The sequence below is a fragment of the Myxine glutinosa genome, chromosome 2 (genome assembly GCF_964187855.1).
Source record: "Myxine glutinosa chromosome 2, kmMyxGlut1.1, whole genome shotgun sequence".
NCBI classification, from domain to species: domain Eukaryota; kingdom Metazoa; phylum Chordata; class Myxini; order Myxiniformes; family Myxinidae; genus Myxine; species Myxine glutinosa.
Genome location: NC_136262.1, coordinates 182265393 through 182290645, shown reverse-complemented (window position 1 = coordinate 182290645; position 25253 = coordinate 182265393). Strand labels below are relative to the sequence as shown.

Sequence of the window (25253 nt, the reverse complement as noted above, 5' to 3'; positions counted from 1 at the left end):
AGAATTTGGACCAGTGTCCTGATACCATTTCTGCCGAACAAATGTAATGTTAGACCACGGGGTAGACTTGGTCAAATATTCCACCTGAAAGATCACCAATTTAGCAACTAATTGTCATCAGAGTTCGTACGTTGTCTGACAGAAAAGCCGAACAGATCTTTGCTTTTGTTTCCAAAGTACAGAACCCCCAAAGAGATAAGCTGCCTCCAGTACTTTCCACGTTTAATCAGGATTTGTGAGCGAGCGAACCCCGGTGAAAATGTACCGCGATCTTACAACCTCCTAACGGGGGTTTTGCACCAAATTTCCATTGGGCACAATTTTAACTAACGCCTCTGTTGTTATAACAAATTGAAAAATGCACCAGTGATGAGAAACTGGTCGAATCAATAATCAAGGATAAAGGGGGATGGGGAGAACAAAGAGAGAAAGGCACATGTATCACAATTCTTTACACTATAAATCCACGAGTCCACAGTATCTCGACAGCTTACACGTTATCTTAAATAATTGACATCATGTAGATTCAGACAGGGAGAGGTCACGAGACAATGAAAGAAAATCCTGATCCCCAAGCAATGTTTGCTGGTGGTTCGAGTGGGAGCTTGATGGCAGAGCTTTTGGGCAGGAAGAGACGTGCTTTGTGGAATCGCGTCCAGGCCCCATGGCCTCTCAATACACACAAGCCTTTCCCAGCATCAATGAGTCCCATATCTATCTATATCTCTATATATATATATATATCTCTCTCTCCATCTATATACCCCTCTCAGGTTTATTACAGTGTCAGGGGTCCAGGACTCAGGATTATCAACTTCCAAACAACCTTCAATTTTCACATGTAAACCACACACTTGTGCGAAACATGTATTAATGGCATAACTAAGCTACTTACACCCTTTACCCCAAAACAGCCCCTGTGTCAATACCTTAAAGCAGTCGAATTTAATGATAATCAAATAAATTATAAGCAATTAACAACAACAAGTAATTCGAAGCAGGACAAAGCATGATAAACAGCACAAAGACAAAAAGCTAAACAAACCTCATTGAAATGACGTGTTGTCTGCATGATATTTGGCGCTCTCTCCCACTTATCCGCTTTCATCCAACACTGGCCAAATAACTCACTGATGGAGAAAACAAAGCAATCATCCCATCGTTCATTTCAGTAGCTTCACAGAGATCAGCGTGTTATACAGAGCCAATGAACATTGCAGAGAACTACACAACTGTCATTGGATAACACTCCCATGGTGTCTAGAAACATCCACTACTTGCTCTAGCTTATAATCTCTCTTGATCATATTTTCAAGTTGATCCCGAGGGCTGAAAGTCACCTTCGTATTATTTCAAGACTAGGTAGTCATTGGGTTCTTACAGTTAGTTGTTTACCAGTGTTACCACAGAGTACGGCCCTTCTCAGTAAGCAGGACCTTATTCTGCACCTTTTTTTTTTTTTCTTTTTTTTTTGTATACTGAATCGAGGCTCGTGAAAGAGCTAACATTTATTTCACAAACAAATCAACCAGACAAACAAAATATATAAAAAGAGGGAGCGGAAGTCAAGATGGGGAGAGAAGGGGAAGCACACAAACATAACATTTGAGAGCAGGGAGAAGTGTGGGAGGGAGAGGGCTTGGGGGCAGGAGGCATGGGAAGGGGAGGGGGGGGGGGGGGGAAAGGTATAAAACACAAGGGGACCGAATTTAGCGGGGGTAGAAAAGATCAAGGTTTTGGATGGGGGAGGATAAGAGATGGTGGTGAACAGCTGTTTTAAAGACCTGGAGGGTGGAGTGGGATTGAAGAGAGTGAGGGAGTTTGTTCCAGAGGTGGGAGAAAAGAGGAATGAAGGAGTGAAGGTGAGCAGAGAGTCTTGATTTTGGCAGTTTAACCATAAGAGGGTTGCAGGCAGATCTTGTGCGACCTGTAGGAATATTTGGGGGACAGAGCCCAGAGAGGGCTGGGGGGGCAAGGCCAGAGAGGAGTCGGTAGAAGACGGAAAGACCACCAACCTGCCTGCGGTGAGTGAGTGAAAGGCCCTTGGAGTTAGCTTCATCACGGGAGATTCCAATGATTCTGAACGCTTTGGTTTCAACAGCGTGAAGACGGGCTAGGTGTGAGGCAGGAGCACCAGGCCAGAGGGGAGAGCAGTATTCCATAGAGCTGCGGATGAAAGCCTTGTATGTGGTGAGGAGCTCAGGTGTGCCAAGGAAGGACTTCGCACGACGGAGGATGCCCAGTCGGCGACTGGCTTTGGAGGCCAGATTTGAAATGTGGTTTTCCCAGGAAAGATCACCTTTTGGCCAGATTTTGCACCTTTTGTAGATAGTGACCATGAGGCCATGAGGGTGACTGATATTTCCTCACCAGAGGATGACGCCCTGTTTGTATCCAATATCCATGCTCATCAACCATCTCTTCTCTTCTCTTTTGCCCATATGCTGTCCAACACCTTTCTGTATGTCCTTTGTCTATTCATGTGTCCCTTATCTGCCTGTTCTTCTCTACTCCATCGCCATCTTTCCCTCTGTCAAGAAGTGCTGCCTCAACCCCAATCTCAACAAAAAGAAAGAATTATGAGATCAGTGAATGATTATGTCTTAATAAGCAAGCATGTACAATTAACTTTCCATGTTTCCTCCTCTGAGGCCTTTGTACCCGTTTGTGTTTAGAAAGGTTCGGTAAAGACAGCAAAGACAACTAAGGCAATAATGTTTGCTCATTGTTTCATAATCTTTCCTACATCTACAATCCACATTACAAGGAAATTATGTGCAGGAAGAGATTGTACATGGGTTCCAGTTCCCTTCAATCAAGCACAAGGAGGACTATGAAGGGAATATAAATACTAACTAGGCCATCTACTTTGACAGATAAAATGGTGAAAGTTCCCCACACTACTCTCATATACATTAACAAAATAACACCAAATTAAACAATTAATTTTGTACCATTCTGATAATGTATGATCTAATATTAAACATGAAATATATTTTGTCACATTATTAAAGGTCTCCATTTTCTCATTCACGTCTCCATTTTTAAAAGGTTTTAGATAGGACTAAGAGTGAAAATAGTACAATATTACATAATCTCTCTCTGTAATATTTAATCTGTATCTCTGATGTAATATTTATTGATATCCCACATAGTCCAGGACCTGACTAACATATGTATGCAAATAATTTAGGAGAGGATAATTCAACTGTTATAGGCTAATATCACCCCCAGGAACAACCTGGGATGTGTGCCAAAATCTCTATCCGGGGCGAAAAGCCCGAAAATGACCACGCCTTTTTTAAAATGACCACGCCCTTTTTCATAGGAAGTGCTATTTCCGACATAGCTCTATCTTCTATACCGTTGGAGCTACAGATTTTCTGAGGTGCTTAAAATGTTCAGAATGGCCATGTTTAGGAGGTCATATATTTCCAAATGGGTTTTCTACGAGAAAATGACTAAAAAGCGTTAGGTCAACTTATTACCATACAACTACCTACATACTGGAATTGCCATATCATAGTAAAGAAAGCGAGCATTTGATTATTGTAAAGAAATTGTATTTTCAATCATACTATTATCAATGGAATGTTAACTTAAAATGAAAAAAAAAAAAAAAAAACTTATTACTTTAGTAGGCAGCAGTACCGAGAGAGCTTAATGTTTCAAAGATCAGCAGGGAATTTGCCCAACAGCCAACAATACAACTTTGAACACCACAATAGTACTGTTTATGTGTCACATAAACCAGGGTCGGGAACAGGAACATGAAGAGTAACACAACAGAGTCCAGTTATGAGGATGATGAGCAGTGTTCATTCAGTGATAGGGTTTTTACAACAATCACCTCCTTTGCATTTGCAGTACTTGCAACACTTGAAATCAGCTACCCTGCATGGACACTCATTCTTACGAGCACACTTGCCACACCTACAGGGATCTGGCAGGCCTTCGGGTTTTGAGATCACAATCTCAGGGACTAATAAACTGCCCCTTCTTACAAAACCATAAGACTCGGCATTCATAATCAAGGTGGCGTCTCTAAATGGGGCTTGGACCCACAGTTGCTGTTGGTAATAGCCTCTTTGGATATGTTTTCTTGCATTAGTTGACGTGCAAGCGGTTCTCTCAAAGTCCATCTTGAGGGCATTGCTATCAAATGCAGCGACACGCAGGTCGTCAAATATCTCCAGGTCTGTTGATGGTTTGAGACACTTGACCAAGAATGTCTCCGCCATCTCTATTGTGCTTTCTGTTAGCTGTGGGCAGTCGAAATTCAGGATCAGAGAGGAATTTCCTAGTTTGCAGACAGCGTTCAGGGCTGCAAGTTTAGTTGATATCTTGCTGGTTGTATCGCACCCAGTCAGCGCATGGAGTGCTGGGAGACACTTTGTGAGCTCGTCTCCCAGCGCTGTGCAGATATCATGGAGTGGTAATATTGATCTTTTCACTCCTGAGTTGCGGACGAGCCAGAGCTCTTGGAGGCCAATATCTCTCCAATTGACTGTGATGTGGTATAACAGGCACACAAAGACATCTGTGTCACCTGATGACAGCGTCAAGGATGTAGGTCCTGACCGGTGACTTAGAATGTCCTGCACATGAAACATCATCCTGTCATCAGCTTCCTCGTGTGTGCAGTTGAGCCGAGGGAATGGAGAAGCACACCCAGCTGACACCAACCATGACTGTGGTGATATACCAAGGTATAGCGGTTTGGTGCCTTGATAATTGGTGGTGAGCCACTCAACATAGAATGCCTGGAAAGCAGTTTTGCTGATGGAAGACGACCAAAAGTTCTCTAATACCACTGGAACATTTTGGTTCGGTGATATCACATCAAGGACCACCATTTCTGTTGACTTTCCTCTTCTCCCCCTCTCTCCTTTCTTGATGCTGTCCTCTCTGTAAGCGTCGAAAACGATGTGGATCTCATCACAGCTGTGCCCAGCTTTGGTGACCATAGATGTCAAGGCAATAGCAAAGTCATGGAATGTCTTGACGGGTGGATCAAGCTTCTTTAAGGGGACTTTTCTCACCATGGCCATGAAGTCGATAACTATGGCATGGGTTTGTGGGGAGGTTTCTGGCCCTTTTTTATCTATTAGTGGGCACAACTTCAGCACGTGTTAAAAATGGCTGTATTTTCGGGCTTTTTAGTCATTTTCTCGTAGAAAACCCATTTGGAAATATATGACCTCCTAAACATGGCTATTCTGAACATTTTAAGCACCTCAGAAAATCTGTAGCTCCAACGGTATAGAAGATAGAGCTATGTCGGAAATAGCACTTCCTATGAAAAAGGGCGTGGTCATTTTTAAAAGGGCGTGGTCATTTTCGGGCTTTTCGCCCCGGATAGAGATTTTGGCACACATCCCAGGTTGTTCCTGGGGGTGATATTAGCCTATAACAGTTGAGTTATCCTCTCCTAAATTATTTGCATACATATGTTAGTCAGGTCCTAGACTAACAAGGATACATTTATTTATTATGCATACAATAAGGTGCTTATGAGATGGGAGTGAAAGACGCAAAGGGAAGGAGAAGGTTCGTCCATTTTGCATATGTATTATATAGACGGTCTTTTGATAAATATAACACCGCACCTACTGGAGTGAGACTCACTGGTGTAGGATGCTGCGGAAGATGAGGTGATCCAGGAGAGTGAGTTGTTCTCCCAATTCCACAGCAGAAAAAGCGTCGAAACCATCAATGCGTAACCCCTGATACTGCGGTCGAGGGGTAGAGGAGGCACACGTATCGTAGAGACTCGAGGTCCAGTTTGATACTGAGACAACACTGTTGCATTCGAGTTCAATGAGCGTGTCCCTGTTACAGGGGTGACACGTGACTGTGTGTAGGCCGAAGTCATGCTTGTCTCATGCTTCATCTTAACATGCATCATTATTTGGTGTAACAGTGATGGTCTTTAGATGTTTGTAAGCGATGGATCGCAATGGCAGTAATGAACAAAAGGCAATGAAACTGAGACACGAACCAAATCCACTCTCAATGCAGGTGAGCAATCATACTGTGTGTTGGAATTTTGTATTTCCTTTTATGAGTACAAATATGTCAGCTATTGTTTCAAGCTAAGCACAGATCCAGGATATGAAGACTGAGGTGGGATGTTACAGCCTGAATTTAAAATGGATTGAATTGAGATATTCTTGTCACTGATATACACAAAATACACCATAATGTCAAAGTGGTATTATTTTTTTAGAGATTTATACAAAATAATCACAAATGAAATACAGAAAAATGAAATACAAATGAATATATTGTTGCGGAGATGAGGACTGTATATTTTTTGATTGTGTGCTGTACTATTATTATTGTTGTTTATTCTGCGCCCCCCTACCTCCGGAGCTGTGTAAAGGTGACAGGGCATCCCATAATTAGTCCACAAGCATACACATCAGCCAAATAATAGAATACCCCTGTTGATAGTTATCTCTTATTCTGTGTTTTAGGGTAAGGCTGTGTCTCCCATTAATTGAAGTACTCCATTGCACCAGTGAAAGAGAATAGATCCCCTTTCCTTCCCATCCCCAAAATCTCCCTTTCCTTCCCATCCCCAAAATCTCCCTTTCCTTCCCATCCCCAAAATCTCCCTTTCCTTCCCATCCCCAAAATCTCCCTTTCCTTCCCATCCCCAAAATCTCCATTCCCTTTTACATCCCCTCTCGTGATTGCCAACCCTCGATTGCCAATTACATCCCCTCTCGTCAGTGCTGAGCCCTCGATTCCCAATCACCTCCCCTCCAATAACCGCCATTGACCACGAGGCAGGGTCGGAGAAGAAAGGCGTGTCTCCACCTCGTCATAGAGGGGAGGAGGGGCGTACCCGCCCGTCGTCATCAAGGGGGGAGCCCGAGGGTCGCGCGACCAACCAGGGCCGAGGTGAGCACCCCGATGGGCGTGTCCAAAACGCCGGCGGCGTAATCGCTGGAGGCGCTATAAAAGGCGCGAACGGAAGTGAGTGGTGAGTTGGTCTGAGTTGGTTGAGAGTCGGTCGTCAAGTGGAGAGTGGTGAAGAGTCAGTCAGTAGAGGTGGTGGTCAAGTGGTTGCGTTGGTTGCGGTGAGGAGTCGGTGGTAAAGAGTGAGGGACCAAGAAAGAGTTGAGGGTGTGGACCAACGAGTCAGACAAGTCCTGGGAACGCAGCGGAGGCCGCCGCAGCAAGAACACCCAACAGCCAAAGGGGGCCTGAACGGCGGTTTGGAGCAGGACCGTAAAGGAACGGCGGCTGCTAAACGCGCCGGTTGAGCTGCAGGACCCCCTTGGACCTTTCCTCTCCCTCCATCCATCCACCTCCTGCCTTTCCATCCTTCTTGTATACGTGAGTTTGTTTTGTTTGTTCTGTCCCTGGGTATTTAATTAAGTCTGTAGGTAAGCTAAAATTTGCACTGTGTCACCTGCGTCTTATGTGTTGTAAATAAACCTTGATTGCTCCTTTTTGCTTGTGTAAATAATAAATCAAATTACTCTTCTGTCCGTCTATTCGTTTTATTCCTTTTCCTCTTGCATTTCGTCGTTTCAGTCTTTTCCCAGATTGGGCAGCTGTGGTGCGATACGGCCAAAGTTCTGGGTGAATCGGGTGAGTCAGGGATCCTGTAACGGTCGCGGCAATACCACCGCTCGGTAAATAACATCTTAATCCGCGATCAGTAACAATTGGTGTCTGGGAGTGAGATTCGGGGCCCGAACCAAATTTTTAAAACATCTAGGAAAAAATTTGGTCAAAATTTGGAGCGGCCGAAATTTGTTTTGTTTTACAAAACCCGAATTTTGAAATCGCGCCATGGCTGGTCAAGGCGACGGGATGCCGGTGGGAGAGATAGACGGGGTAGAATCGACCCAGGACCTCGGGGAAATGTATGTGGAGGAAAGGGAGGAGGAGAGCAATGAGGTGGTTGAGGGTGTTGTAACGTATTATTCTGACTTGTATTTGCATTGTTGTTGTGGTTTATCGGACGCGCTTATTCGTCAGACACGAGTGAATCATCACCGCGTCAATAAACGCGCTTTCCGCTTCCGGCACGATGGAGTCTGCTTGAGTTCGTTACATGGTGTCAGAAGTTCGTTGATATTCACGCCATAAGCCGCCATTCGTCTCCATAAATATGGCATCTCCGAACTTTGATCATCCCTCGATCGACTGGGAGAGTCTGGATCTCTACCAGGAGTTTTGCCGGTTCAGAAGTCACGTCAGTTTTGTCTTGTCAGGGCCGCTCGCAGACATTACGAAGCCTCGTCAAGCAGGATGGCTCGGAACGTGGATCGGCGAACAAGGTCGTCAAATCTACCAAACTCTATCTTGGGAGGAAGGAGAGAAAGACGACCCGCAGGAAGTGCTGAACAAATTCCAGAACTATGTGCAGCCCAGAAAGAACAAAAGAGTTGCCAGACACCGACTGAAACAAAGGCGCCAGCGGAGTGGTGAGTCTTTTGATCATTTCATAAAAGATCTGAGGATAATTCTCATGGATTGCGATTACCAAGACCCAGACGACATAATCGTCGATTGCATCATTGATGGCAGCCATGATAAGAGGGTCCAAGAGAAATTACTCGATAGGGGTGAGGAGCTCTCACTAGCTAAAGCTATAGAAATTGGCCAACAGCTAGAGCTCTCGCAGAAACATATGAGAATAGTCCGAGATGAAGATGCTCTCATCTCAGCCCTCAGATCTGAAAACGAACGAACTCAGCACCAGACTCAACGTTGTAAGAGCAAGCCTGATAGGCATACACAAGCCACCGAGCTGTTCAAAGCTGAGAATCGGTTTCGGAATGACGGTCCCTGCAGCAAATGTGGCCAGTCAGTGCACAGGCAAGCCAAGTGTCCAGCAATTAATTCTAGCTGCTCCTACTGCAAGAAGCCTGGTCACTGGTTTGCGGCGTGTCGGAAGAGACTGCGCGACCTAAAGTCCCTTGATGAGGAGACCAGTCTAGATCATGTAGATCTTCCTCAAGAACTCGTCATGGAATCTGAAATTTTAAGGATCTCCGCTCTACAACCAAGCATCAATACGGCTACTCATGACAAGTGGGCACAGACCGTCACGTTGCTGGGTCAGCCGACTCGGTTCCGGATTGACACGGGTGCAAGGTGCAACACACTAACACTCAACGACTACCAGTTAGTCCAGCACCTCGCGGGCGATCTACAATCGTCGCATAAAGTTCTTAAAACATACTCGAACCATACTATCCATCCTGTCGGTACCGTGACACTCCCTCTCTCTCACAAAAACAAGACCGTTAGAGCCAGTTTTGAGGTCATTGACCTCGATCAGGAGAATGTAATGTCAGGCGCTACCTCGGAAGCCCTAGGCCTCATTGTCAAGCTCGATAAGTTGTCTCTTGTTCAGCCTCTAGTCAATGTGTCTCAGGAAGCAGTAATCTCTGAGTTTCCAGAAGTTGCCAAGACAACTGGAACTCTTCCCGGAACTTATCGGATCAAGCTTGTAGAAGGGTCACAGGGAGTAGTTCACGCTCCTCGCAGACAGCCTGCAGCATTGAGAGAGCAAATAGTTGACAAGCTACAAGAGATGGTCACCGAAGGTCACATCGCGAAGGTAGAACGACCGACTGAGTGGGTGAGTTCCATGGTAGTAGCTCTTCGCAACGGCAAAGTCCGCATCTGTATAGACCCCAAAGACTTAAACAAGTGCACAAAACGTGAGCACTACCCAATGAGAACTGTTCAGGAAGTTTTAGCTCAAATCCCTGGAGCCAAAGTATTTTCTGTGCTTGACGCCCGCAGTGGGTTCATGCAAATTCGCCTTGACGAGCCTTCTTCATTCTTGACCACGTTCAATACACCTGTAGGGAGATACCGCTGGCTGCGTCTCCCTTATGGATTGCGGTGCTCGCCGGAGATATTCCAGCGAATCATGGACCAGATGCTAGAAGGGATAGAATGGGCAACAGCGGTAATGGATGACATTTTAGTTGCTGGTCGTGACATCACCCACCACGACTGTGTACTGAAGCGAGTTATGCAACGAGCTACAAGTTATAACCTGCAACTAAACTTCCGAAAATGCCTCATCCGGCAAACCTCAGTCCCTTATGTAGGCCACCTGCTTACTGCAGAAGGAGTGCTACCAGATCCATTCAAGACGAAGGCAGTTGAGAAAATGCCACGTCCAACAGACAAACAAGGCGTCAAGCGTTTCCTTGGATTCGTTCAGTATTTAGGGAAGTTTATTCCCAACCTAAGTGACACAAGCAAGCCTCTCCGTGATCTCTGCAAGGCGGACGTGGAGTTCTCCTGGCAGTCAGCTCAGGAGCTGTCCTTCAAGAAGCTGAAGCAAGCATGTATTTCGGCCCCGGTCCTTCAGTACTACGATGTAAGTGAGCCAGTTGAAATACAAGCCGATGCCAGCCAAAACGCTGTAGGAGCCTGTTTGCTCCAGAATGGCAACCCTATAGCGTTCACATCACGCAGTATGACCGATACTGAGTGTCGCTACGCTATGATTGAGAAGGAAATGCTCTCAATCGTCCATGCAACAGAAGCATTTCACTACTATATCTTTGGAAAATCAGTAGTGGTATATAATGACCATAAACCCCTTGAGGAAATCTTCAAGAAGCCTCTCCTATCTTCTCCCATGCGTTTACAGCGTATGTTGCTCAAGCTTCAACGGTATGACTTGGAGGTTAACTACTGCCGTGGTTCTGAGATGGTGCTCCCCGACACATTGTCCCGTGCACCTCTACCGGACACCGACTCAGAAGCTGGGAAAGACCTTGAGCCTGTGAACATGTTCCAGTTCCTTGCGATCACGAGTGGGAAATACCTCGAAATCCAGGAAGCTACTCTGAGTCAAATGAGCCTTCTCTGCGGTGTCATTGCAAGTGGATGGCCTGACTCCCGAAAGGAAGTCCCAGCACAGGTCCGTCCGTACTTTGACTCCAGAACGCAATTGGCAGTCTCAGACAGTGTTGTCTACAAAGGCATGCGCCTTGTCATCCCGCCAAGCCTCAGACCCAGAATGCTGAGCTTGATTCATGAATCGCACCTCGGAGTGAACAAGTGTAAGCAGCGTGCTCGCGAGGTCATGTATTGGCCCTCAATGAACTCTGACATCGAAGAAACTGTACGGAATTGTTGCAAGTGTGCAGAGTATCAAAGCGCTCAGCAACGGGAGCCTCTCTTACCGACTTACACGCCTGATCTTCCATTCATCGAAGTTGGAAGCGACGTTTTTGACTTCGAATCAAAGCAGTATTTGCTCACGGTCGATTATTACTCCAAGTTTGTGGAGGTGGATTGCCTCAAGGACATTACAGCTCGCTCTGTAATCGAAGCTCTCAAGCAGCAGTTTTGTCGACATGGTATTCCAGAGAAGCTGCGAAGCGATTCGGAAGTCAGTACACGTCAGAGGAATTTTCTCAGTTTTGCAAAGAATATGGCATAACTCACGACATTGTGTCCCCCAAGCACCAACGTGCCAATGGAGAGGCAGAAAGAGCGATCCAGACAGTGAAAAGGCTCTGGAAGAAGTCAGCAGATAAGTACTTAGCCCTGCTAGACTACCGCACCACTCCACTTGAAGGAATAAACTTGTCCCCGGCTCAGCTCCTAATGGGAAGACGCCCCAGAAACACACTGCCTTGCAACCGCACTCTTCTCATGCCTGCGCGGTATGACCATCACCTTGTGAGATCACGCCTTGACACACAGAAGGAGAAACAAAAATACTATCATGACAAGCCATCTATGTCAGATTTGCCACCGCTCCAGCCGGGTGACAGTGTTAGGATGTTGCCAAACCCGGAGGCCAGGCATTGGATTCCGGCTGTAGTTGAGGCGCGCCACAACAGCCCCCGGTCATATTTGCTGAGGACCCCAAACAATGTGTACCGGCGTAACAGGCTCCATCTCCGCAGAGTGCCTCATTCAGCCAATGTTGGCCCGGTGGGAAGTCAGCCACTCTCTCGCTTTTACTCTTCCCAGGACATGAGGGACTTCCCTGATCCCACCACCCAACAGGACACCCCAGTGGGGAACTGCTGCAAGTCCCCAAGTCCAAGTGAGCAAGCATCTGAATCCCAAAGTCTCCCATCAGTGTCATCGCCTCGAGCCACTGCATCTCCCAGAAATACCAAGTTCATCACAAGGAGCGGCAGAGCGGTTAACCCTCCCAGACGTCTGGATCTTTAAATTTGAATCAATTGATTCACGTGATCTGAATGTGATGCTGTTTGTTAATTAATTCATTGTAAGTTTTACTTTATAGAGTTATTTGCTTTGCTGGTTTCCTTTAAAGTGGCTTCCTTGAAAGAAAGGAGGATGTAACGTATTATTCTGACTTGTATTTGCATTGTTGTTGTGGTTTATCGGACGCGCTTATTCGTCAGACACGAGTGAATCATCACCGCGTCAATAAACGCGCTTTCCGCTTCCGGTACGATGGAGTCTGCTTGAGTTCGTTACAGGTGTATCAGACGCACAAAATGGCGTCCTCGCGCACGTGGGTGTAGCGGCACCAAATTTTGCCGCGCCCGCGACCGCAGCAGCGCCGCTGGTGGATTTGAACCTTTTTATGATGCAAATGAAGGCCCTTATGGAAAAGAATAGTGAGCAATTGGGAGACCAAATTAGAGGTTTGAAAAGCAGTATGGGAGAAATGGGGGGCCAAATGGGAGAGATGGGGGGCCAAATGGGGGTAATGAGGGACGAAGCGAGGGGTACCGGTGAGGGGTTAGACAAGAAATTTGGGAAGTTAGACAATAATTTTGAGGAGTTAGACAAGAAATTTGGGAAGTTAGACAATAATTTTGAGGAGTTAGACAAGAAATTTGGGAAGTTAGACAATAATTTTGAGGGGTTAGACAACGGGATAAAAGAGGTGAGACATGGGTTAACGGGGGTGGAAAATAGAATGGCTGCCCAGGAGAATCAGATAGAGGGGATGAAAAATGGGTTAATGGGGCTAGAAAATAGGATGGAGGACAAATTGCGGGAAATAGGGGAACAATCTGCCAGGGAAATCAAACGAATGGGAAACCAGATAGAGGAGGTGCAAATCGGGTTAGAAAGTAAACTGGATGCTCAGAGGGATGAATTGGGACAGATGAGGGTGGCATCTACAAAAGAGATGGGGGAGATGAAAGAGGAGATACGACGAGGTGTGGGTGAGGAGGTTTCGGGGCTACGCGAGGAGGTAAAGCGAGGTGAGAAGCGTATGGAGAAAGAAGTGAGAAATAATACGGCAAAGTTACAAGGGGGAATAGAAGATCTGACGGAGGAGGTGGAACAGCTGACGGAGGGACAAAAAGAACTAGTGGAGCAGGTTCAAAAGAACACTGCGGTACTAGGAGGGTTAAAGGCGACACAAAAAGAAATTAAAAACGAATTAATAGCGACGCAGAGGCAATGTCAGATGGTACGGGAGGAACTGACAATGAGGGTGGACGAGGTGACAGAGATAATGGAGACAAAGGACCGGCAGGTGAGGATGCACATAGAGACGGTCACGGTAGCCTTAGAGGACGAACTTGAGGAGACGCACCGAGAAATAAAAGAGGTTAAACAAAAATTAGAGGAAGTGGAAGAAGAGGTGAGTGAAATTAAGAAGAGACGGACAGAAACTAAAAGAGAAATCCAGGAGGTGGTGATGGAATATGTGCAAGGTCGGTGCTCAACTCATGATGTGATGCTCACTAACCAAATAAAAAGTTTGCAGGTGGCAAAGGAGGTGCGGAGACGAGGTACGGAGGTGAGTGGCAATGTACATGATGTAAGGAAAGCTTCAGTCGGCTTGGGGATTGGTTTGGATCCGGGTGTTCGTGAAAGGCCGTTGGTGAAGTGTGCGACAGGTCTGGTGTGCGAAGAAAGAGGTGTGCGAGAATGTCCGACCATGGGGTGTGTGAGGAAAAAGTGCACGCCGAGGAGTGAGTGTGCCGTCAGGAGTGAGTCGGTCGTAGCGCGTGTGCGAGGGGGTACATGGAAGCGCGGTGTGGTGAGTGTTACGGAGGAAGTAACGAGAGAGTGTACACCTGTGGTGAGTGTTACAGAGGATGTAACGAAAGAGTGTGCGCGAGAGGATGCGCGAGAAAGGTGTGTAACGGACAGGTGCATGAGGAAAGAGTGTGCTGTCGAGAGTAAGGGTGAGTGCGCTGTCAAGAGTGGAGGTGAGAGTAGTGAGAGTGACAAGGAGCGTGAGTTGGTTGTGACAGGTGAGCGAGGATGTACACCTGGAATGGAAGGATGCACACCTGGAATGGTAGAGCGTGAGTGGGAATGCACGCTGGAATTGGTAGTGAGGCACGTGGTTGGGTGTGCGAGTGAGAGCACACCTGTGATTGTCACAGAGGAGGTGACCGAGAAAGGGGCGCGAAGAGGTGTGTTGGTGAGGTGTGCGAGCGACGAATGTGTGCCAAGGTGTTCGGTGGTCAGGTGTGTGACCAAGTCGGTGAGCGGAATGAGTGTACCGAGGTGTGTAAGAAGAGGTACGACGAGGAGCATGGAAACGACTGCATGTATGAGCAAGAAAGGGGTAGCGTATGCTTGTAAGCATCCAGGTGAGGCGTCGACGGTAACCGGGTTAGAGGTTAGAATGACTTATAGCCGAATCGGGCCCTCGGTGCGCGTCGGGCAGCTTCGCGTGCCGCGAGGACCAGCGGGGATCCGAACCACGGCGGTTTCGAAAGAACCGCCGTACGCGATCCACGCTGTGCCTCGCTTGGAACGGCCGCGTCCGGGCTCCACTAGGCGGAGCGGGCAGGCCGATAGGAAGGGTCGTCATGGCGACCACTTTCTATTGAGACGTGCCGGCAGGTCGAGATCGGGCAATTGGATGGCTACGCGCCGAGGTGGTGCGTGGGATCTCGGCACGGGTAAGCCCCCGTCCCTGCACCGAATGCGGGACGTATCCAGCCGCTGGCACAAAAGAACCCGCGTTCATTGCTCGGCTGTACGAAGCCGGGCTGTAGACGTGAATTGGCGCACCGAGAGGATGTAATAAGTAGACGGGTGATGAGGATAGTGATTTGATACGAAATTTATAATAGTGGGTAGAATTGGCAGTAAATGGAAAATTTTTGAATTGGTTGGAATTTGGTGTGCCAAATTGATAGTGAGAGACCCCCGCTGTGGTGGGATGGCAACGCTGTCATCCCTCACAGAAGAGTGGGGGCAAATGCGCAATAGTTTATGGGGTGGCTATGACAACCGAGCCAGGGAGGGCTTGGTTATATTGATAGGGATCTAGCGAAGATGACATTAGGTAACGTTAAGTTTAGTTAGTGACTGATACCTGTAGTGGGGACGCAGGTAGATTAGTGTGGATGATAATGACGTGGGAGCGCAATAGTTTAAAGGGACGACTGGGAAGCGCAAGTTTCAGAGGGGAGTAGTTAGATGAGATGATGCCGTGTGTTTGAAGATTGAACAGGTGAGGATTGAACAGGTGTGATTGCACAGGTGTGCAACTGAACAGGTGTATGGAGCAGTGTATGAGTGAGTGATGGTGATTGTGTGTTGTGTTGACCAGCTGGTCCAGGAAGAGGAGGAGGGTGCAGGTGGCACCAGGTAGGATTGCACAGGTGTGCAACGACAGGTGAATGAAGGACAGGTGTATGGAATAAATGGTATGGAGTATTGGAATGGATGGTCGTGGAGTGAGTATGGTGGAAATTGTGGAGTGGAGTGGATGGTGCGAAGGTGTGAATGGGGGAAGAGTGGACCCCCATCACGGATACCCGGGGCGGGTAGTGTAAGTGTTAGGTAGAGGGTACAGGTAAATTGTGGTTGGATATTGGCATCTGTGGTGCGGGTGACAGAATGGTATTTGGATGGGTGCATTAGTGTTGTGGAAATGGCTGGGCGTGTAGCCTGTTAGTGTGTGTAGTTGGTTGGGCGCTCCACCACTATGAGGATGTCGGCCAGGTGAGGCCGCAGGTGGGCTCTGGGAGCCGGTAGTAGTTGTTGTGGATGGGGCCCGAGGATCCGGAGGACGGACCCGGGTAGCCCAGTGCCAGAGGGCACCGAGTGGGGTGACAGAGCCAGGAGGGGCTGTCCCCAGTTAGTTAGGTTAGGGTGAGGAGCTATGTAAGCTCGGGTGGCAACTACAGTGGTGGAGGTGTGCAGGTGGGTAGACCTGCTGGGAGAGCTACACGTCGCAGCCCAGAAATTGTGCGAGAGCACCGGGAGATGAATCGGGGGAGTGAGACCCCAAATTGAGAAGCACCACAGTTTGGTCAATGGGAATTGGTTTTTAGAACCCGTAGTGTAAGTTGGCCAATGGATTGGCAGGGAAAGACCCCGGGTAGTGTAAAGTGTGTTAATGTCATTTAGAAAGTAGTTAGGATGAAGTCTCCTCGCACCATCTGCATCCACTCACCTGAGGTGACAGGTACTCCGCACCATGCCATGTTTAATTATTTTTGATGCAAATGTTGTGGAATGTGAGACGCATCATGACGTGGGCGTGACATTGTGCTTTGATGTTCCATCTCTGCCTCCTTATGAGGATTGATGATGAATTTGGTGATGGCAAATTTTGAAGTAGAGGGATTGTGGAGACGAATTTGGTATAGGGGAAATATGGGGAAGACGTGACAGTAGTGACGAATTTGTAAATGTGTAGATTTTTGTACATATGGGGTAAGGGCAAGGGTAGGGTAGGTGACAGGGGGGTGACGTACGGTAGGGACGAGCTTTCTCACTTCGCCCTCCGTACGCATTTCGCCTTGCATTGCCTTATTGATGTGTACCCTTGTGACCTTACCCCTCGCTCAATTGTCTTTCCCCTTTTGTCTCCCACATGACCTGTGCACCACTGGGTGCCGAGGGGAGCGTGCGTGGGTCGGCCATTGTGCGCCCGAAATTCCCAGAACCAGCTGTCTGCATCGATGCACCACATTATGGACCACATGTCTGTGGCCGAGCACCACCTATGGACCCCGTGGGTTGGGGCATGGCCCCTCTGCTGGAACCGGCCATGAGGGCCCGAAATCTTGCTGGCGGACCTTGGCCACAGGGCACCGATGCCCCACAGGTGAACCACACGTAGTCGGCCCCTGTGGGCCATAAATAAAATAAAAACGGACACGTTAGGTGCATTCTTTTATTGCAAATAGGCCGCCAGCAAGGGAAGATGACAACACCAGGAAAATAATAATAACCAGCAGAGGGAGCCGAAGAGCAAGAGATCACCTGCAGGGTTCGGGGTTGTTGGTTTATTTTTATTCCTGAACAGTGATGACTGTGCACCGATTGGTGCTTGAGGGTGCTTTGGTGCGTTTTTGGGTGCGTTCATGGTGCGTCGATGCAGAGCAGACTGTCTCCCCCCCAGAAAGAACAATCACAGGTCCTGGGTTAGTATTGTAAATAAAAATAGCGTCATTGTAAATAATGCTTCCCACCGTCAGGGTATAGTTTGAAGACCATTCCGCAATTCGGTTAACTGTGGGCGTAAGTCTGTTAGGCAGGGTGCAATGGAGCAGCGGGACACATTTATTTATGTCGCACTCAGGGTCAGGTTAAAAGTAGAGGGAACTACACCTACGTGTCACACTAAAAGTAAAAGTTGTAGGCCCGGGACGTGCCTAAGAGGAGGAGGGTGCAGTGTTGCGGAGATGAGGACTGTATATTTTTTGATTGTGTGCTGTACTATTATTATTATTGTTTATTCTGCGCCCCCTACCTCCGGAGCTGTGTAAAGGTGAAAGGGCATCCCATAATTAGTCCACAAGCATACACATCAGCCAAATAATAGAATACCCCTGTTGATAGTTATCTCTTATTCTGTGTTTTAGGGTAAGGCTGTGTCTCCCATTAATTGAAGTACTCCATTGCACCAGTGAAAGAGAATAGATCCCCTTTCCTTCCCATCCCCAAAATCTCCCTTTCCTTCCCATCCCCAAAATCTCCCTTTCCTTCCCATCCCCAAAATCTCCCTTTCCTTCCCATCCCCAAAATCTCCATTCCCTTTTACATCCCCTCTCGTCAGTGCTGAGCCCTCGATTCCCAATCACCTCCCCTCCAATAACCGCCATTGACCACGAGGCAGGGTCGGAGAAGAAAGGCATGTCTCCACCTCGTCATAGAGGGGAGGAGGGGCGAACCCACCCGTCGTCATCGAGGGGGGAGCCCGAGGGTCGCGCGACCAACCAGGGCCGAGGTGAGCACCCCGATGGGCGTGTCCAAAACGCCGGCGGCGTAATCGCTGGAGGCGCTATAAAAGGCGCGAACGGAAGTGAGTGGTGAGTTGGTCTGAGTTGGTTGAGAGTCGGTCGTCAAGTGGAGAGTGGTGAAGAGTCAGTCAGTAGAGGTGGTGGTCAAGTGGTTGCGTTGGTTGCGGTGAGGAGTCGGTGGTAAAGAGTGAGGGACCAAGAAAGAGTTGAGGGTGTGGACCAACGAGTCAGACAAGTCCTGGGAACGCAGCGGAGGCCGCCGCAGCAAGAACACCCAACAGCCAAAGGGGGCCTGAACGGCGGTTTGGAGCAGGACCGTAAAGGAACGGCGGCTGCTAAACGCGCCGGTTGAGCTGCAGGACCCCCTTGGACCTTTCCTCTCCCTCCATCCATCCACCTCCTGCCTTTCCATCCTTCTTGTATACGTGAGTTTGTTTTGTTTGTTCTGTCCCTGGGTATTTAATTAAGTCTGTAGGTAAGCTAAAATTTGCACTGTGTCACCTGCGTCTTATGTGTTGTAAATAAACCTTGATTGCTCCTTTTTGCTTGTGTAAATAATAAATCAAATTACTCTTCTGTCCGTCTATTCGTTTTATTCCTTTTCCTCTTGCATTTCGTCGTTTCAGTCTTTTCCCAGATTGGGCAGCTGTGGTGCGATACGGCCAAAGTTCTGGGTGAATCGGGTGAGTCAGGGATCCTGTAACGGTCGCGGCAATACCACCGCTCGGTAAATAACATCTTAATCCGCGATCAGTAACAATATATATTGTTGTGATTTTGGAAATAAAGGCCACCCCCCTTTTTAGTTAGTTGCACCACAACATGTAGCCTCGCTTAGCCAGTTATTTCTTAGTAAATGTGAAGTATAGTCTCCTTCCCAGTGTTAGTATGCGTTGAGGCAGGTAAGTAAGGGTAGGCCTCATTGGGCCTGGAATGCCATGTGGCGGGTTTAGGACAAGTCGTGGAGGCCCGAGGGAGGAGTCGGAGGGCGTGGCTGGTAAGCAGCAAACAGCCAATGGGAGCTAAAGGGGAGTGGCCAACAACGGCGGCCAATGAGAGCTAAAGGGGAGTGGCCAGCAACGGCAGCCAATGAGGAGTAACTGATGAGGGGCTATCACGACACGTGACCCCCGGCGGCCAGTGGAGGCCCGTGGAACATTCTAGTGGGGCTCCGGGGGGATATAAGACCCGCCCCGGACCCCCGAGCTAGCTCTCTGCCCCCCGCTCTCTGCTGCCCCCGTCCTCTCTGGCTCTGGTCTCTCTTTTGCCCTCGCTCTCTTGGGATTCAGGCTCTCGCAGGACGATCTCTCTCGTTGGCCCTGTACTCTTGACGATCTCCCAGCCTGGACTCCCTGCACATGCGCTTCGCCTCGCTGGCTTCGGGACGCGCTGCGTGGATTCCCGTTCGTGCACGACTGAGGCCGACGTCCCTGCTACGAACATCCTCGAGGGGAACGCCCAACGAGCCGTCCGGGGCGAGCTGCACTAAGCGGCTGCGCTTTGTGCGCGTCTTCTTCTTCCTCCCCTTCCCCGAGCGAGTTCCAGAGGGCCCTTGTCTGGGAAACGTAAGTAAGGATTGTTAAGTTTCTCTTCTGTGTCTCTTTTCTCTCACCATTGTACATTTGTTAATAAACCTGTGCTTGTTTCCAACTTGGCCGTTTTAGTCTCTTCACCATTGGCCTCGCATTGCACGAGATAAAACCGCTCGATCGGGTTCCTAGTAATTAACGGCACGAGTTACGTGACACGCAAACCGCTCGGGCGTATCAGACCAGCGTGACTCGTGTGAGGTCCAGCCCCCGTCCTCGCGGCGGCATGTGTATCAAAGGTACTCGGGTTATTGACCGGAAACCCTTCCGCGCGCTCGCTGCGGGTTTGGCGGTTGGAATTGCTCAGCAATCCGCCCCCACGAGTGTAGAGTGGGTTGCGGCCTCGTGGACTCGAAGCTCGAGGGGGAGAAGGGCTTAATCCCCCCACAGTACGTCGACGGGCTCGAGATCCGCAACAATATATATATGACTTCAAACCGCAATATTTGTACTCGGAAAATAAAAGTCGGCGAGAATGTATTTCATTATGTCACATGACTAACAACAGCCTCCTTACCATCAATGTGACTCGCTCCAGAGTGAGCTGGCTTTCCTCTGGCTCCTGCTGGGTCAGTGTCCTGTTGTGATAGAAATGCAATATGAACATCATACAGAACATGCATTATGCAATCTACCGTACTTCATTTCTGATCCCAATCAATTATATACCTTGGACCAATTAGCTATATACCTAATTACTATAATTCACCAAATGTCCGTCTGTCTGTCCGTTCAAAGGTACCGCAAAAACGGCTGAACTGATCGCAACGATATTTTGGGTGGGTAATCCTATGACCCCCTGGAGTAAAATAGCCTCTATTGTTTTTCCAATTTTCCAGTTTTTCCAAACACGATGGAATAATATTTACCGATATGAACAGTGATGTGGCTTTTATTGAAATTCTACAAATACTGTTTAGATTTTGCTGAGAATTATGTACCTGCAGCGAATCCGGAAGTGGACAGATTACGGCCATGAGCGGGTTTGATAATACCCCAATACAACCGTCATTCAATCATAATGTTTAATCGTTAAACGTTAATCGTTTTGTTAAAGTATCAATTGATGATTGGAATTGAGTGAACACAATTACGATTTTGAATTCGTAATTGTGTTCACCCAACCGTACGGAACTTCACATCAGGATTTAAATATTTGCTTATGTCATGAATGTTGTTAAAAGTTTATTTTTTATATAAATGTTATTTAATTTGTGATTGGAGTTATGGTGTTTGGAATGAAAAAAGAGATATCGAGTTCAAGTGAATGACCACATGCCGTGATGGTTTCTACTTTCTAAATGTGAATTCGTGGATCGCCATACGCAGATTCGCCATTGACTGGTGTTACGGGGTCCTCCCCTATCCTCTGGTCTCGGTAAACCTCTGAACCCCAAGAGGGTCCCCGGCAGAAAGATATGTTAGCCTTGGTTGAAATTAATCAATAATGAAACCCTAAATGAAACCATCAAATGAAACAATCAAATCAATAATGAAACCACACCAAGGGTTATGAACAAACAATAATATATTATAAATCACACCAGAATCACGACACAAATAATAATAGCAACTCACCCTACAATCCCTATCTGAAGATGGAACCACCTTATCTAGTCCTTTACCCAAACTCACGGCACTCCCCCAATGTCTCTGTACCCCTCCACGGCGAAGTCGATTCGCTCCAGCGATCGTTGGATTAATGTCCGATCAAAATCAATTGAGGCGTGGACGATCGAAGCAACCCAGGTCACGTGGTCCAACACCCAGCAAAATAGCGGTGGAATGGGAAACCTCCCAAAGACGCGCTCCGACGTACACGTTTGCGGTTCAATCAGCGAGTCTCCTTATAATCCTTCAAAAGCCACTTTCTGGCACAGCCGTCCCCGGCAACCCACCGGGGAATAATGCCCGGCCGACGCGACAAAAACCTTTTCACTGAAGGTTGCGCACGTGGCGAAAATGGCAGACGGCTTTCACTCGAACCGGGGCTTTGAAGCAAGGATACTCCGGAACCTCAATGCAGATACCCGACTACCCAGGCTCCACAGCACTCCGGCGATATCACCTATCGCATGAACTTCCTTTCAAGGATGCAAAGTTCACTCGCACTGTACGCTCGACCGCTCGGTACGGAGCTTCAACCAAGATCGTCTTTTTCCTTCTCTTCACGCCTCTTCTTTTTTCGCTCCACCTCTTCCGGTGCACGATCCGATTTCCGGCATCATTTTTATCATGAGCGCTTTTAAACCTTTTAACCACAATAACCATTTCCATTAAACCACAATAATAATAATAACAACAATAATTAGTGCCGAATCCGTAACACTGGGAATGGAACACGCGTACCCGTTTGTTTGCGAACGGGTACGTTTTTCATGGAAGTCCTTGCTGTCCATGTCTGACGTGCAACTGAAGGTGCTACAGGAATGTGGAATTTATTGGTTTCATGCTTTAGCATTCGCCGTTTCTGCATTGTCTGTTTGCTTCTGGCCTCCCACCCGTGTGTAGCACGGGTACCTCACTAGTATACCTAATACCAATCAGCTATATATCTGATATAAATCAGATAGGGGTAGAGGAGGAAGGTACCAATCAGCAAGAGGAAGGTACCAAGGAAGGAAGGAAGGTATAAATCAGATATATAGCTGGTACCAATCAGCAATACATCTGGTATCAATCAGTTATATAACTGGTACCAATCAGCTATACATCTGGTATCAATTATATACCTGGTACCAATCAGCTATATATCTGGTACCCATCAGTTTTCCCTGGTATCAGTCAGCTTTATACCACCATCACTGCTGAGGAAGAACAGGCAAGTTATCACTGGCACTGTGGACAAATTACAAATAGTTGCGCTAACCTACAGGGGGCACTGCATCAGTGATATAGCTGCAGCTTCATAAAATGATGCAGTAATTGACTCCCAGCCTACTATGCCTATGATATGATACATTACCTAAGTAGGAGGGAGAGGCAATGGTTTCATCCATTGCTTATTCGTGGAACTGGCACAAATGCCTTCTCTGTTCCAATAATACCACATCTCATCCCACAACGGTGTAATAATGGGACAACTGAAATCCCCATTCTGAACAGCCATGGAATTGAAGATTACAACAAAGAACCACCAAATTGCTAATTTCTGTACATACCCAGTATTTTCTTGCCTTTCCTGGATTATTGACTCCCTCATATCACATAAGTAATGTTACAAATTGTAATATTTTCTGTGTGTGTGTATTGTTTTGGGAATGGCTTAAGGGTTAAATTGGGAATAGTTTATAATAGTTATTTCATAGTTCATGTTCGCATAAGTGTGATGTAATTAATGTAAGAAGAGAGGCAGTGTCGAATGAGGTGTTTAAGAGCTATTGTCTCATTTCCCCCAGTGTTCATGTCTCACGGCATTTCCCCTCTACACATTCTGCAATGTTCCGCGTGTAATGTCTGTTTGTTTTACCATTCTCCTCACATCATCGGAAAACAGTGATAAATGTGGTGGAGCGATCTGATAAGGGGCTCCCATCATGGTACAGTATCGTGGTCAAAAATCTTCAGACAGACAGACACCAAATTGCGTATTTTAGTATGATATATGTTTTACCATTGTTGAACAATATCACTTTTTATGTTCAGTTCCCTCCACCCCCACCCCATTTTAGGTTATCATGAGTATTGGAACAGATTAACTTAAGGTACATTAAAGTAGAATAATAGTTAGTATTTGGTTGCATTTGCCTTGCATGCAATAACTGCATCAAGCCTGTGACCCATTGACGTCACCAAACTCTTGGTATCTTCCTGAGATGCTTTGCCAAGCCTTTACTGCAGCCATTTTCAGTTGTTGTTTGTTTTGGGCCGTTTCTGACTTTAGTTTCCTCTTCAGCAAGCGAGATGCATGCTCCACTGGATTTAAATCAGGAGATTGACTTTACCAGTTTAAAACCTTCAATTTTTCCCCCCTGATGAACACCTTGGTTGCGTTGGCAGTGTTTTGGGTCATTGCCTTGCTGCACCCAATGAGTTAGGAGGCATTTTCTTGCACATAGGTGGACAATATGTTTCTGTACACTTTCAAATTCATTCTGCTGCTGCCATCATTAGTCACATCATCAATAAAGACGAGTGAGCCAGTTCCAGAAGCAACCATGCAAGCCCAAGCCATGGCACTATCTCCACCATGCTTCACAGATGAGATAGTATGCTTTGGATCATATGCAATTCCTTCCTTTCTCCACACTTCCATATTTCCATTGCTTTGGTAAAGGTTTATCGTGGTCTCATTTGTCCATAAAACCTTGTTCCAGAACTCACTGGCTCACATTTGTACTTCTTGGCAAATTCTAATCTGGGCTTTCTATTTTTGGTGCTGATGAGAGGTTTGCATCTTGTGGTGTACCCTTTGTAATTTTGCTGTCGAAATCTTCTGCAAACGGTAGATTGTGATACTTTCACCCCTGCACTCTGGAGGTTCTTGGTGGTCACTGACGGTTGTTTCAGGGTTTTTCTTCACATCTCTGATGATTTTTCTGTCATCAACTGCAGTTGTTTTCCTTGACCGATGTGGTCATTGTGTATTGTTCAGTGCGCTCATGCTTTCTTTCTTTTTTATTCCAAATTGTTGTATTTATGATGCCCTATTTTTGTGCGATGGTTCTAAATGAATTCTTCTGTTTTTTCAGCTTCTAAATTGCTTGCTTTTCTTTCATAGACAGTTATCTGGTCTTCATGTTGGTTTTGCCTACTGACTCCAAAGGCAGACTCCCAAGATAAAGGAAAGGCTAAAACCAAGACGAGACATTCACAGCTCCTTCATGTGTGAACACTCAATGCCACAAGAAACACCTGTCAGTCATTTGTTCCAATACTTATGCTCACCTAAAATGGGTAACAAATTTGACATCACTTTTCCAATACTTATTGACGTCACTGTACACCACAGTGTACATATAAAAATGTGTGTGTGCATGTGTGTGTTTTGTTGGTTGTTATCTCCATTTGCGGGTTTCAGGAGGTGGAACGGAGTCCTCCCAAGACCCAAAGTATACACCTACGTCAGCGTGTGTGTGTGTGTCAGAGAGAGAGAGAGAGAGAGATAGAATTGTGAGGAACAGAAATGAAAAAACGAGGTTGGTGTGTGTGTGTGTGTGTGTGTGTGTGTGTGTGTGTGTGTGTGTGTGCGCGCGCTTCACATCAAGTACTAATGTGTTAAAGGTTAAAACCTTGGCTGTATGACTTACCGAACAATGTTACTGACCGCACGGCGCTCAGCACTGGGCAAAGCACTATCACGTGAAATCTCCTGCAGTAGCCCAAGTGCCTGATCCCTCAAACCACTGTCCAGCTCAAAGTCCTGCCATTCACAAAACATCCATATCTCATCAAGAAGAGATCCACAAAGTGAATGATTTACAGATAAAATTATTTCAATTACAGATTATTATATAGGGTTAATATTATTTTGTTATGTATGATAACTTACCTGAACACG

General features: G+C 47.0%; 1 protein-coding gene across 1 annotated transcript in view; it reads right to left on the bottom strand.

Moving 5' to 3' along the window:
• The window catches only part of LOC137413128 (ras-specific guanine nucleotide-releasing factor 1-like), a 152909-nt gene that overhangs the window by 26599 nt on the left and 101057 nt on the right, over positions 1-25253 (bottom strand). Inside the window, exons 17-20 of the mRNA XM_078772681.1 lie at positions 25003-25115; positions 20271-20331; positions 5629-5732; positions 1046-1130 (exon numbers count right to left, since the gene is read on the bottom strand). Coding sequence (XP_078628807.1) covers positions 1046-1130; positions 5629-5732; positions 20271-20331; positions 25003-25115 — 363 coding nt within the window. The remainder of the gene's footprint in view (positions 1-1045; positions 1131-5628; positions 5733-20270; positions 20332-25002; positions 25116-25253) is intronic.